The sequence below is a fragment of the Sinocyclocheilus anshuiensis genome, unplaced genomic scaffold (assembly GCF_001515605.1).
Source record: "Sinocyclocheilus anshuiensis isolate Anshui unplaced genomic scaffold, SAMN03320099.WGS_v1.1 scaffold483, whole genome shotgun sequence".
NCBI classification, from domain to species: Eukaryota; Metazoa; Chordata; class Actinopteri; order Cypriniformes; family Cyprinidae; genus Sinocyclocheilus; species Sinocyclocheilus anshuiensis.
In genome coordinates, this window is record NW_015552580.1 from 12,471 (window position 1) to 27,288 (window position 14,818).

General features: G+C 37.5%; 2 protein-coding genes across 2 annotated transcripts in view; one reads left to right on the top strand and one right to left on the bottom strand.

The window, feature by feature from the left end:
- Positions 1–2,503, top strand: part of LOC107665270 (cell cycle checkpoint control protein RAD9A-like) — a 5,302-nt gene extending 2,799 nt beyond the window's left edge. Inside the window, exons 8-11 of the mRNA XM_016456083.1 lie at positions 1,029–1,093; positions 1,694–1,801; positions 1,887–2,073; positions 2,169–2,503. Coding sequence (XP_016311569.1) covers positions 1,029–1,093; positions 1,694–1,801; positions 1,887–2,073; positions 2,169–2,291 — 483 coding nt within the window. The 3' untranslated portion in view covers positions 2,292–2,503. The remainder of the gene's footprint in view (positions 1–1,028; positions 1,094–1,693; positions 1,802–1,886; positions 2,074–2,168) is intronic.
- A 21-nt stretch (positions 2,504–2,524) lies between these two features.
- LOC107665268 (uncharacterized) lies at positions 2,525–13,283 on the bottom strand. Its single transcript, XM_016456081.1, has 10 exons — positions 13,220–13,283; positions 12,818–12,930; positions 12,250–12,346; positions 9,980–10,087; positions 9,796–9,902; positions 9,561–9,675; positions 8,021–8,086; positions 7,744–7,933; positions 6,687–6,847; positions 2,525–5,765 (listed from the first exon to the last, which is right to left on the bottom strand). The coding sequence occupies exons 2-10, from the start codon at positions 12,928–12,930 to the stop codon at positions 2,541–2,543; spliced, it is 4,182 nt and encodes a 1,393-aa protein (XP_016311567.1). The 5' UTR covers positions 13,220–13,283; the 3' UTR covers positions 2,525–2,540.
- Positions 13,284–14,818: the final 1,535 nt, after the last annotated feature.

The window sequence follows — 14,818 nt, forward strand, 5'->3', positions numbered from 1 at the left end:
ATTTTAGCGAATCAGCGCGCTGTATTCAGGTCAGGTGACAAGGCTACTTTCACTTTGAAAAGATGTGCTAGCTGAGAGGAGTTTCGTCAAAGCTGACTAAAAGTGATTGAGGCTGGATCATTTCGACGAACTTGATGAACCTGTGATATCTTCTTCAGGGCGAAAAAGGAAAATAAAAGCTGAAAAGTTTTCACGGAACCTTGGAAAAGCAGTGCTTTACAATGGTGAGGGAAAAGCTCTGTGTATTGTGTGTAATCACATCCATACAGTTTATGATCACAACAACAACAACGTTTGTTAGGCATCTACATAGTCATCTGAGGAGATTACAAAGATTAAACGAGTGTTTTTTTAAACTCTAAAACATAAAATGTGGAGTTATCAGCTTTTGCCAAAAAAAACGACTGTTGGAGTTATCTGCTTTTGCTATAAAACAAACTTTTAATATGTAAGAAAAACATACTTTCAATTAAAGTAAAGTAAATTACCTGTATTTGTTTAAGTTATTATTACTTAATCAAAACAACCCAACTGCAGTTTGATTGCTATTACTTGGAATGCGCAATAAAAAAAACGTGATTTCTGAAATCAGTTATCGTTATCGGTTATCGGTTTTTGCAAATGAACTCATCATATATATATATATATATATATGTATGTTATGTATAATGATTATTTCAAAAAGTTATTTTGGAGCCAAAAATATTTTACATTTTCATGAAAGATTTGTAACATTTGTTTAAAATAAAAAAAGGGATTTTTGATATAGTAAAAACGAAAAATGGGTCAAATTTAATTTAATTTTCAGACTTTTCTGGCAAGTAAATTTAAATAAATTATTAGCCAATGGCAATTCTATTGCCAAGGTGTCTGTAGAGGGTTGCAAAATCAAGAATGGATAAACATATTAAATAGGTTATTAGCTGTTTTATATATGAATATATTTTAACCTTGATTTTGCTATTAAAATAACCATAGAATGCTATAGCATTAAAACTAATGTTTTTGTCTCTCTGGTTTTCCATCAGGGTTTGCTTGTATTTGCTGAGTCATCTGGTCTTCCAGTCTCTATGTATTTTGATGAGCCAGGCAGGTTAGTTTCTATTTGCTTATGAACTAGCCCAAGTTCACTTTTTGTTCACATAGCTTATTTTAAAATATTTCAAATTAATATGTATGCTACCATGCAAAAGTTTGGATATGCAAATATTTTTGAAAGATGCCTCACCAAGACTGCATTTATTTGATGAGTAAAAACAGTGATATTGTTAAATATTACTAAAATTTAAAATCTGTTAAAATGTAATTAAAAGCTGTATTTTCAGCATCGTTACTCCAGTCTTCAGTGTCACACAATCCTTCAGAAATCATTCTAATATACTGATTTGCTGCTCAAGAAACATTTCTTATTATCATCAGTGTTGAAAACAATCGTGCTGCTTAATATGTTTGTGGAAACTGATTATTTATTTATTTTTAGGATTCTTTAATGAAATGAAATTTCAAAGAACTGCATTTATTTGAATCTTTTGTAACATCATAAATGTCTTTACTGTCACTTTTGATCAATTTAATGCATCCTTGCTAAATAAAAGTATGTATTTATTAAAAACAAATCTTATTTACTCCAAACTTTTAAACAGCAGTGTATTTGTGTATACTCACCTGTGTGTGTTTGTGGTTGTGTTTTCAGTCCAGTTATCCTGAGTGTAACAGACAGTGTTCTGGAGGCAAATTTTGTCCTCGCTACACTGTCAGAGGACTCGCATCCAAAGAACCACGTCAACTCTGACACAAAACAGTAAGTAAAAATCATAAAATATGGAATATAATCTTAAAAACTTTATATTGTTATATTTGTTACTTTAATACTTTTTCTCCCATAGCCCTGACACAGAACAACCACCAGATGACTTCATGAGCGATGACATGGACTCATTTCTCATCGCCATGGAGACCAGCGAACTACCTGGACCATCACATGCACCCGCATCCCCACCACGACCCTCCAATAACAGAAAGCACTCATTCAGTGAAGAGGAAGCACTTGCAGAAGGACCTCCCAACAAAAAGGTACAATAATTATTTAAATGAATCATTTGTTTAAAAATATAAAACCCAATGCCCAGATCTCACTAATATTCAGTCCCTGCTTTCTTTCCTTTCAGTTTTGTTCGCTTTTCTTCGGTTCAGTTCTGCCCACTTCCTCTCAGTTGCCCAATCAGACGATGCAGAGCCAGGAAGTGCTTGCAAGTGACAGTGAAGATGAAAATCAGACAGAAACATCATAACCGCCCATCGACTGAACTCGGACGTAAAGGATGTGGAAAAAACACTCGCACATCCAACCTCACAAAGACTGCTGAATACATTTACACACAAATCTCCTCCTGATTTTATTTTTCTATGAAAATAATTATGGTTTTAAACCAAGAGATGAAGCAGTGAATATAAAAGCCACATCAAATCATTGCACAAGTCACATTAAAACATCTCACTCCCACTGCGGAATGCAAATATGTGATCGAGTCTCTGATTATTTAAAAATATCCGTCAGAAAAAGGGGCAGAGTTTCTCCTGGCGTGAGATGAATGAAAATTACTGTTCCCAGGGGACACGACATTATCAGCACCCTTGCTGCTGAGCACCTGGAAGCTCCTTCCTCTTGTCTGAGGCTTTTTCCTTTCTTTGTCTTTGTCCTTTTCCATTTCCTTCTCTTGTTTCTTTCTGTCTTTCTCTTCTCTGTCTATTTGCTCTTTCTCTCTCTTTCTCCTCCTCCTCTCTTTCGCCGTCAGCCCCTCCTCTTTATTGCTAAAGTCCTGGATGAGGATTTTGGGGACGGGGGCTTTATTGGTCTCCCCTCGGAGACGGCGAAACAGACCCAGACGTTTTGGGGTGCCTGCCTTTGTCAGTGAGTTGGACTGAGCGTGTGTGTCTTGTGTTGGTGTGTCTGTTGTCTGTTCTGAATGTGTGTGTTCTTGCTGCTGTGGCTCTTTGAAGGTGTCCTCAGAGAGGATTGTGGGATAGGAAACCCGCGAGCTGGAAGTCCTGCGCACGCAGAGGTGAGCTGGTGGGACGTTTGGGGATTTTGAAGATTGAATTGAAGAGTGTGACTCTAACCCTTGGCTGTCTCCTGGTATTGCACATTCACTGTTATGAGGGTTGCCAGTTCCAGCAGTTACATGCTCTCTGCTGGTTTTTGAGTTGTCAGATCTGGTTGTGACATGATCATCTTTGTAATCTGGGTTGCCAGATCCAACAGCAGAATCCACTATATTGTTCTCAGGGTTGCCAGATTCACCTGTAGAAGGCACATTGTGTTCTGGGTTGCTAGATCCAGTGGTCACATGCTCTCTGCTGGTCTTTGAGTTGTCTGATTCATTTGTGACATGCACTTCTTTGTGATCCGGGTTGCCAGATCCAACAGCAGAATCCACTATATTACTCTCTGTGTTGCCAGATCCAGTTGTAACTTGCACATCATTACATTCTGGGTTTTCAACAGGAGAACCAACTATATTGCTCTCTAAATTGTCAGATCCAACAGCAACTTCCATGCCATCGCTTTCTGGTTTTTCAGTGTCAGTGGTAACATCTGTCATTTTGCATTCAGGGTTGCCAGATCCCGGTGTAACATGCACATCATTGTTGTCAAGGTTGCCAACAGCAGAATTCTCTGGGTTGCCAGATTCACTTGTAACAGGCACATTGTTGCTCTCTGGGTTGCCAGATTCACTTGTAACAGGCACAGTGTTGTTCTCTGGGTTGCCAGATTCACTTATAACAAGCACAGTGCTGTTCTCTGGGTTGCCAGATTCGCTTGTAACAGGCACACTGTTGCTCTCTGGGTTGCCAGATCCAGCAGCAATTTCCTTTCCATTGCTTTCTAGTTTGCCAGATTCGGCAGTGATGTCTATTGTGTTGCGTTCAGGTTTTCCTGATCCAGGAGCAGCATGTATTTCGTTGCTTTCCGCATAGACAGATCTACAAATATCATCCTCTACATTGTTTGTGAGTTTGCTTGATTCATCAGAATTGGCTTCACAACATGCTATATTTTCAGTTTCAGGTGATTCATTTACGTCACTATTTTTGGGATTGATCTCACTGATTTCTTTATTACCACATGTGCCAACAGCGTGTGTAGATGCTACTGTTGCATCCTGAGGTTCAAGGATGATGGTGCCATCAGCAGAATCCACTTCACTTTGCTCTGGGTTGCCAGATCCTACTGCATCCTCCACAGTGGGATCTGTTGGACAATGCTCCAACTCTTTGGAAGTAACAGTAGCATCCATGTCATTGTGCTCTTCTTCGCCTGATTGGGATTGCTGTAGTGCATCTGCTGATCCGTCCAGATGCTCTCTTTCACTTTCTTGTTCAGTTTTTAAAGAGGATGACGTTAGCGCTGCTTCAGATGGTTGCACTGTTTCTTTACAAGCACTATGAGAGTGACTGTCACTCTCTTCTAAGCTTATATCTTGTCTGTCTTCCTCCAATCTCTTGTCATCTTTTTCCTCATACATCTTTAAAGGGTCTGATATCTCTGTGGTCTCCTCAGGGAGAACATCAAACTCTTGCTGAATCCCTTCCTCCTTGTCTGCATCAGTACGGTTTTCACCAGTAGGCTGAGTCTCCTCATCTTCTTCTATAGCTGTGTGTATGAACAAACTGTCTTTTGGCCTTTCCAAATGTTCATGTTCTTCATGTTGATCTCTAGATGTTTGAGACCTCTCTTCCTCCTGGACAACATGTATCTGTATCTCTTTCTCTGGGATATTTTCCTCATTTTCTTCAGTCACTATGATGTTTGGCAACCTATTTTCTTCAGTTTCTTCTTCTTGTTTGCAATATTCTGTTCGTATTTCTTCTTCCTGGATGTTGCTGTCTGGTTGTATTTCCTCTTCCTGTTTACTGGAGTCAGTCTGTATGTCTTCTTCCTGTGATGTACTTTCCCCACATGCCTCTAAATTTCTCTCAGTCTCCAGAGTCTTTTCATCTTGACACGTCTGTTTGTCTGTATTCTGTTCATTTTGATTTGTTGGTGCTTCTGTGTTCTGATCATCTTGAGTTTTGTCTTTTTCTATATTCTGTTCAACCTGATGTCCTTGCATTTCTGTACTCTGTGCATCTTGATTTGTGTCCTGTATGTGATGATGTGTCTGTATGCTTTCCTCAACCTCACACCCAGCGGTCCTGTCTTTCTCTTCACCTCGTGTTGTTTCTGAATGAACTTTCTGTTGGTTCAAAGATGTTTCTGTATGCTCTTTCTCAAAGACATCACAGTCAATAGTGGAGGACACCACCACTGAGATGTTGGGATGTGTGCTGTGATCTTTGTGTGTGCAGAGTTCGTCCGCTAGCCTGTCCCTTTTGGCCCTTTGCTCCCCAACGATACCACACACACTCCTCCTTCTCACCTCCTCGTCGTCACTTTCCTCCATCACACTTTGTGAGAATTTTCTACCCCCTCCGTCCCACTCCTCTGTGTCAGTCTTGCTGCTCCTCTTTCTCCATTTCTTGCGCAGAACTGAAGGAGAAAGAGAAGAATGTGAGCGCATGAGAGGAAGAGTCAGGCTTCCCTTCGGTCGCTCCTTCTTTTCATGTTCCTTTTGTTTGTCCTGCGCTCTCTCCCATGCCATTCGGTATCCGTGACAGCGCCCTCGCGGGTCAAAGGTCGAGTTTGGTCTCTCTTTTTTCCATTTCTCCAGCTCTTTCTCAGTTTGTTTTTGCAGGTCCGCCCAGGACAGGGACACCGAACATACCTGAGGGTGTAACAGTGGTTTTGAGTAAAGAAGTCCAACAGTTAGCGGAAGCTAGAGATTACAGTTTATAAAGTGTTAAATATGAATATTTTTCTTACACAAATGCATCGATTTGCTTCAGAAGGCCTTTATTAACCCCCCGGAGCCGTGTGGACTTTTATGATGAATGGATGCACTTTATTGGGTTTCCAAATCTTAACACCCATTCACTGCCATTATAAAGCTTGTAATAGCCAGAACATTATTTAATATAACTCCAACTGTATTCGTCTGAAAGAAGAAAGTCTTATACACCTAGGATGGCTTGAGGGTGAGTAAATCATGGGGTAATTTTCATTTTTGGGTGAACTATCCCTTTAATGCGTAAAAACAGCAGACGGTCTAAATGTAAATTCATATTCATGACAGTAGGTCGCAGTTTTAGACAGTTACCCCAGTTCACAGGAGAAGAAAGAAGTCAAACAGTATTTAAATATTTTCAAATATTCAGATTTTTGCATTCACTATGGTGTTTATCAAACAACACCGAATACAAGAGTACAGAGATAAGAGAGCTGGTGTTGTGAGAAATCAGGTCTCTATCAACTAATAGTTAAACTAAGTACACACAAATGACATTAATTTAAAATATGTATATAAATGCTTACTATGTAGTGCATAATAAAATTAACTGGACAAAAAATTCACTTGATAAAGTTAAATTAAATAATTTAACATTGATCATAACTTAAATATTTACACGTTTAACATGAAATCACATTAAAGATTGTTGTGAATATTGTCATAATTGTGTGAAGCAGATGAGTGTTGGATAGGCTAAGCTCTCAGGCTAACCGGGTATCTGCATGCAATTCATACAGAGATTCATTAGGATGTGAACAGGCCTTTATTCAGATGAGTTGAAATAATCAGTAATATTACCTCATGGATAAAGGCATCAGCCTGCTCATGTTGAACACGCTGTTTAACACCTCGCAGTCTTTCCAGGGTTTCCATCTGTCCGTCACACTCTTTTCGCAGCCGTCCTTCTCCCAGACAGCGGCGCACCAGCACCACAGCGACCTGAAACAAAACACGCACACCTGCAACACACACAAGCTGTGCTCAATGCATGGACTCCAACAACAGCTCAACATGGCAAGAGGTGTAATAAAGGTGCACTCAGCATTTTTTCATAAAACAAAATACAACCAAAGAATGGATGGTACTTTTGACAAATAGGTTTTAAAACTCTGGTGGTATTAGTGGCCTAGCAAATGTTTTATTCTGCATAATGCAAGTTGTGCTGTGCTAACCGCCTGCTGAAATCACATGGCCTGTTTCACACTGTATTCAATAGCAAACGGACACTATCGGACACGTATTGTTGCAGAATAAACAGTGGTAAATGGTGACAAATATTGCAACAGTAGCACCCAGTATCTGAAAATTTTTGCATGATTTGCCATCCAAGCCAATAGGTGGCAGTATAACGTCTAAGACCACAATCAACCCAACAATTACTTATGGTGTGTTCAAGACATGTCGGATAGATCGTATTTACGAGTTGAACGCACATGAACGCCACCACAAAGTCTTATTATGAGTGGGAAACTCGAAATCTTCTTTAAGCCCCGAGTTTCCGAGTTGGGGGCGTGTCAATGAGAAACATGGCGGAATCGATGGATGCAACGTCTGTAGTTGACGGTAAATTTTTATTTAACTTGATTTAGTTTAGTTGTCCTATAAACTTAAATTGGTCATGTTCTTGTTATGCAGCTAGTTAATGAAATCCAAGTAAAAAATGCAGACCCTGATGTATTTTCTTGTAATTTATTAAAAGAAGGTACACCGCCATCTTGTGCCGACTAAACTGACTTGAACGCATCTGACGTCGTAATTACGACTTGTCAACTTGTAAGTACGAACGTCCCAGGAGAACTTGAACGCAGCATTAGTGCATCTTTAAATCATACAAATATATAGTTAAAAAACAAACCACAGCAGAAAAAGAGATCCCAGACTCTGAGCAGAGTGTCGAAGGGCAGGTGACGGCTGTACAGACACATCAGCCAATCAGTGGCAAACATGAGAGGCTCCACACCCTGATTCTGTAGGTGTTTGTGTGCGGCAGGACACTGTTTTTTTAACACGCTTGAGAGAACAGCAGCATCGAATAAAACACCTTCCTGAAGAGAAAGAAAAATAAAAGCCTATTTATCATTTTTCACACACATTTAACAGCTGTTTTCATGGTTACTGTAAAGATGCCCTACCAGCAGAGGGCTGTAGTATCCAGGGAGGTAGAGCTCACTAATTTGCGCCAGACACCAGAACACCTCCTAAAACAAAGCAAATAATTAGGCCATATTAAGCATCAAGGATACTAGCAAACAAACTATTTCTGCAGTAGCCACTACATACAATTTCAGCTATAATAACTGGACACCACTCATGGAATTAAATATTTAAGGGGCAGTTCTCCCAAAGATGAAAACGCTGTCGTCATTTACTCACCCTCAAGTGGTTTCAAACCTGTATGACTCTCTTTATTCTGTTGAACACAAAAGAAGATATTTTGAAGAATGTTGGTAACCAAACAGCTGCAGGTAGCTACTGACTTCCATAGTGTTTTTCTTCTATGGAAGTCAATGGCTACTGGCTACTGTTTGTTTCCCAACATTATTCAAAATATATTCTTTTGTGATTAACATTTCATTTTTGGGTGAACTATGCCTTTAAATAATAGTATTGAGGTCATGTGGCAGTACATGGTAGTAAACTACTGTTTGAAATTGTTTAGCATTGCATAATTTGTTTCACATGCTATTTAAAAAAACGACAGGTAAAAAGTTTCAAGTATGAGATCAGTAACATTTAAAAAAAATAAATGAATACTTTAATACACCAAGGATGCATTAAATTGATCAAAATAAACAGTAAAGATATTTATAATCTTGCAAAAATTAAATGCTGGTTTTTTTATTTCTATTCAAAGAATTCTGAAAAGAAATGATCACGGTTTCCACAAAAATATCAAGCAGCTGTTTTCAACATTGATAATAATAATAATAAATGTTTCCTGAGCAGCAAATCAGCATATTAGAATGATTTCTGAAGGATCATGTGACACTGAAGACTGGAGTAATGATGCTGAAAATCAGCTTTGATCACAGGAATAAATTACATTTTATAATATATGAAAACAGTAAAATTATTAAAAATTGTAAAAAAAATATTTACAAATTTTAAATTTAGAATTGTAAAAATATTTCACAATATTACTGTTTTTACTTTGACTTATTTCAAAAATGCCCCCAAATGTTTGAATGGTAGTGTACATTATAAATGTATGTTTCACATATTATTTGTGACCCTGGAGCACAAACCCAGTCTTAAGTCGCTGGGGTATATTTGTAGCAATAGCCAAAAAAACATTGTATGGGTCAAAATTATCGATTTTTCTTTTATGCCAAAAATCATTAGGATATTAAGTAAAGATCATGTTCCATGAAGATATTTTGTAAATTTCCTACCGTAAATATATTCAAACTTAATTTTTGATTATTAATATGCATTGCTAAGAACTTCATTTGGACAACTTTAAAGGCGATTTTCTCAGTATTTAGATTTTTTTGTACCCTCAGATTCCAGATTGTCAAATAGTTGTATCTCGGCCAAATATTGTCCTATCCTAACAAACCTTTTGTTTTGAGAAATTTTTTGTGGTCCATGGTCACATTTGGTTGTTTAATCTGTGATAGCTCTTTGTTATTTACTGTATTACCAGGTAAATAATCATGACAGAAGCAGTACCTCGGCAGGCATGTTCATCAGAAGGACAGCTGCCACTGGACCCTGCGCCTGACAGTAGCCCTCGTCTGGACGATACTGAGTGTACGCTTTCAGGACCTCCAGCAAGTCCTTCTGACTGCTCATACAGAGACCAGACAGAAGCAGACACCGAATGAGAACGGGAGCTTTATGACTAATGTTGTGAATTATAATGCTGCAGAGCACATTGAAAGGGAAGGGAAAGGCAACACAGTACCCATGACCGTCTTTGGACTGGAACATCTCGTGGAAGGGAAATTGTCTGTCTGTGTCTCTTTTGATGATATCGGTCCATCCCTGATGATCTGGAGCTTCAACTAGACGCTAGTGGAGACAGAGGAAACACAGGGCTTATATAAGAGTATATAAAAAAGAAGATACAAATATGACCAATCACTTACTTTATAGAGTTCTTGACTTTTTTCTTTTCTATCCTTAGCTCCACAGAGCAGTGGCCAGCCCTTTGCCCTGACGGATGCTGGGATGCCCTTCTGACACTGACCTTTGACCTGACACAAAGAAAGAGAGCTGAGCGATGCTGTTGATTATTGTAAGACTCATGCTACAAAAGCTGTTTTGACTGCAGATGACTTTTGGAAGAGTTTTGGAAATGTTAGCATATTGGGTATTATTGGATAAAACATTTAGTTAATAATTACCTTAGCATTAAATAGTATGATCCTAAATCTTTTTTTTAATGATTGGTCAAGGTACATACAGAGGAATTTGGCACTCATTTGCAGGCTGCAGTATTTGACATTCAACATCCTGTATCATATGTAGGCCGACTGACAATGATATGAGGTCTCGCACAATAATCAGCAGACGAATCAAGGCTCAAAGAATCAATCAAGATCATAAACAGCGGAATACATTTAATTCAAAACTACTTTGATGATTTTGTATGTCATCACATCAGACAGGAGACCTTATTTCTTTATGGCCAGCTTGAGCCAATGGCAGCTTGTGAAACATCTGGGCAATTTACACATCTCTAATTCATTAACTGATTACAGATTTATGAATTTTCAAGTTCCATAAACAGGCCTCTACAGTTTACAGCTGTTCAACTTACAAATAATCTGAACGTTATTATTCTTTCTCTTCTCTGTCCCTTGTGAAAACAAATGTGCTTAATTGTAACTTCAAATCTTGAAAGTATATTTAAAAAAAAAAACTACTAGCAGATAATACAATATTAATGAAACAAAAGGCCACTTAAGTGTACTTGAAGAGAGTTCACTCTCATGACTTTCTTAACACACTCAAGTAAAACAAGTAAAAGTGCACTTTGATATAATGTCAAATTGAAAGTTTAACTTATCAAATAATGATGTTGTAATAATCTTGTCATGCGTGAAAGACATAGTTTACATTTATTTTTGATGTGTTGACATATACAAAAGGACAATGTAAAGCACTTGATTATAATTTTTAACTGCAGAGTTATTTGATATTACATTTAAAGTTAATGGCCCGGTTTCACAGACAGGGCTTAGACTAAACCAGGATTAGGCCATAGTTCAATTAGGACATTTAAGTCATTTTTATAAACATGCTTAGAAAAAAACATTACTGGGGTGCATCTTGAGACAAAACAAAGGCACTGCTATATTTTAAGATCAATCAGTGCAAGTTTCTTTCAGTTGAAACAGCTAAGACTTACATTTTAGACTAGGATTAGGCTTAAGCCTTGTCTGTGAAACCGGGGGATAATATTTTAAATACTACAGTGCAACTTCTTCATTACAAATGTGTAATTAGGAATATATTTAAATACATGACATAAAGGTTTCAATAGAAATTATATTAAAATATATTTTAGTTCATCATAAATGCTTGTCAGTACATTTGGCAGTACACATTAGCTATATTTCAAAGACAACGGAAGTAATTATGAAATTACACATACATATGTACTCAAGCCCTATTTAAGTGGTCATAAAGGCAGACTAAAATTCAGCTAATTGCATTTAATATACATTTAAAATGAAAAATTTATATATAAAAATGAATGTATATTATTTCCGTAAGTACTTTTTTTCTTTAAAGTATGCTCAAGTGTACTTGTATTTCCACAAGGGGCTGGCACAAAATTTCTAATTTTATCATTGCATGACTAAAAATTTTTTTTGCGTGTCTATGCAAATCTTGCCACAACAACGTTAGAATTGGCCTGACAGATGCTTTTCCATGTGAATTATACATTCCAACTGATAAATATGAATTTATTTTGTAATATATAAAATAAAAATGAATGTATATTATTTCCGTAAGTACTTTTTTTCTTTAAAGTATGCTCAAGTGTACTTGTATTTCCACAAGGGGTTGGCACAAAATTTCTAATTTTATCATTGCATGACTAAAAAATTTTTTTTGCGTGTCTATGCAGATCTTGCCACAACAACGTTAGAATTGGCCTGACAGATGCTTTTCCATGTGAATTATACATTCCAACTGATAAATATGAATTTATTTTGTCTTCATGATATTTTCTATCATAGTGCTTAGATATTGCTGGGACTCCATGTTTGAATAAATGTCTGAATGATATTCTGGTCCCTAGATATGGATGGAGGCCACAAGTTATTATATAAAAAAATGTGCCAGATGTAGATTTGATTTTATATACAATTTTACACACAAGTATACAATAGCAAGATAGACACACCTTGTTGCTCTTTTTCTCCATCACTTGCTCCCATTGAGTCATGAGGTTGAGCCACTTGGACTCTCGATGTCTCACTAACTCAGGACATGGACCATCACTGTCAACAACACACACAATCAGCAACACTACACTCACAATACAGCAGCATCACTGTCACTGTACAGTCAGTGTGAACATACTTTCCACTGAAGCAGAAAATCACACACCTTTACCCTGCTTCCTAACTCACTCACTAAAGCGCGTCCCCATACCAGAGCAAAGCACGAGTGTCACGAGAGGCAAACACGCAAAAAAACAGGAAACCACACTCTGACAGGCTAGAAATCACCATGGCAACATGACAGGATGTTGAGAAGGAGAAAATGAGAGTAAGAAGTGCGGAAGGTGACGGTAACATGGTGAGTTATGAATTATCAATATTGGTAATACAGAATTAGAAGCACCTTGACCACAGATGATATATTCAATCACACACACTGTGCTCAACTAGGGCTTACAGCATACAAATACAGTCAAGAACACTTAAATCAGGTTCCACCCAAACTCTGAGCCAGACATCAACACTGACCTGTCAGTTTCTCCATTCCCTAGAATGAAGCCGAAGCGGTTCGTCTCCATAACCGTGACCTCCGGCCCATGATTCCCCTCCTCATCCTTGCTATGGTCTGATTTAACAGACATCTATGCATGTGTGAGAGAGAAATGCATCCAGAAACATGATGTCATGTTTGATAACGTATGGATTTCTATGTCAGTCTCATTTCTGTTACCAAACAAGCGCCATTTTAAAAACAAATTCATTTGCATGACACAATATACATGGCACTGTAGATGTATAGCCTGTAGTATGTATTGATTTGGAATTAAACCCTATTTACTAATGCACATTAAGCACCGAATCATCATTAATACAGTAGAACAACAGAAAAAAACAGTCAATTGTGAGATAATGGTCAATAGAGCGAGTTACCTTCACGCTTCTGCCAAACTCAAAGGTGCCGTTGTCCTCTGATGGGAGGGAAGACAACTAAGACAAAGACTTCCGCTGTAAAGTCAGCTAGTGTGTGGTTGTGCATGTGTGTGTATGTGTGTGCGTGTTTGAATAACTTGGCTGGAGGAAAGGCCATGTTGGATCCTCCTTTATGATGAAAATCAAATAGCCCAGTGATTTCTTGTGTTAACCATTATAAGGAACTGAAAGTTCAGTTTCACTAGTGCCCTGTGATGATGACATGCATCAGGTAACGTCACATTAATTGAGACACTACATTGAATACACTCTGCAGGACTAGAGTGAAGGAGGGTGAAGTGGGAAACTTGAGAATTTGTCACTGGCTTTGTTTTAAAATATATTCCAAATGGCTCATATCACAATATTATTTTAGAAATACACGAGTTGTACCATACAGATCAAAAAGGAAGTGTTTCATACAAAACCTCAAATGCTCAAGTGGATTTTGCCCTAAACTGTGGTAAATGTGACTACACCTTTATAGTCAAAGTGGGACCGGTAGTTATTTCAAAAACAACATTCAAATGTAAATTAAAATGTGCAACAATAACGATCTGCTATTTGTTCAGTGCAGTGATACAGTGAACAGGTATTTAGCACAGCTGGAAAAATGTATTGACCAAAATGTATTGATCAGAAACCTACTACTAATTGTTATAAGGGGGTGGAGTTTGCCAGGCATATGGGCCTACTAAGACACCAAGTTGCCCCAAATCACCACTGTGTGTGTGTAATTATTTTTAATGGTTGTTATTCTGAAAGTGAACTTGTTCTTCTGTCGCTTCAAAATAAAGTGTGCATGCCGTTAACGATGCAAAGAACATGATGGATGTAAAGAGGAACTTGTTTAGTGGCCCAAAGTGAAAATGTAAGAAAGTAGTGATGAAGATGTGAAAAGAAAAAAAAAGAGTAGCCATACTTATGGTGACGCATCAGTCAAGATGCTATTTTCTGCACATCACAGCCATGTAAAGAATGAGGTTTGTCTAGATAGTGTATATGAGACTGGTTAAAACTGCATCTCTGCAGTTATTAATTATTCCATTTGTGTGTTTAGAAGCAAATTATGATGTTCAGCCATACTGAGATGTTACTTACCTGGTAGTACTTACCTCGTGAGTTTATTATTCAAACCAACATTCAAAGTGATAAATATTAACAGGTAAATATAAACTGTAACCTCTCTAAAAATGAAGGAATAGTTCATATTTCCAGATTATCATGTTTTCCTTTCAAAACAAAACATTTTTGTGTATTTTCCAAGTCTTTTTAATGTGGTACACAATAGGGCTCTCAAAATGACTGAAAAACTAAATTCGAATTTTCCACTTAAATATTATCAAAATTCGAATTATATTCGAATTTAAAAGGCATAATTTCAGTTAGGGGGAAAAAAAGCTTTTGGCTTCTCTCCTGAGGCCACAAGAGGGCACATCGAGCAAAATATTATGCACGTTTCTTCAAAGCGTAATAAAATAACATGACTATCTTTGAAAAAAAGTGTATAGTGTTTAAAATAATGTTTATAAACCCTATATAATTAATAAAGTTGCTTAA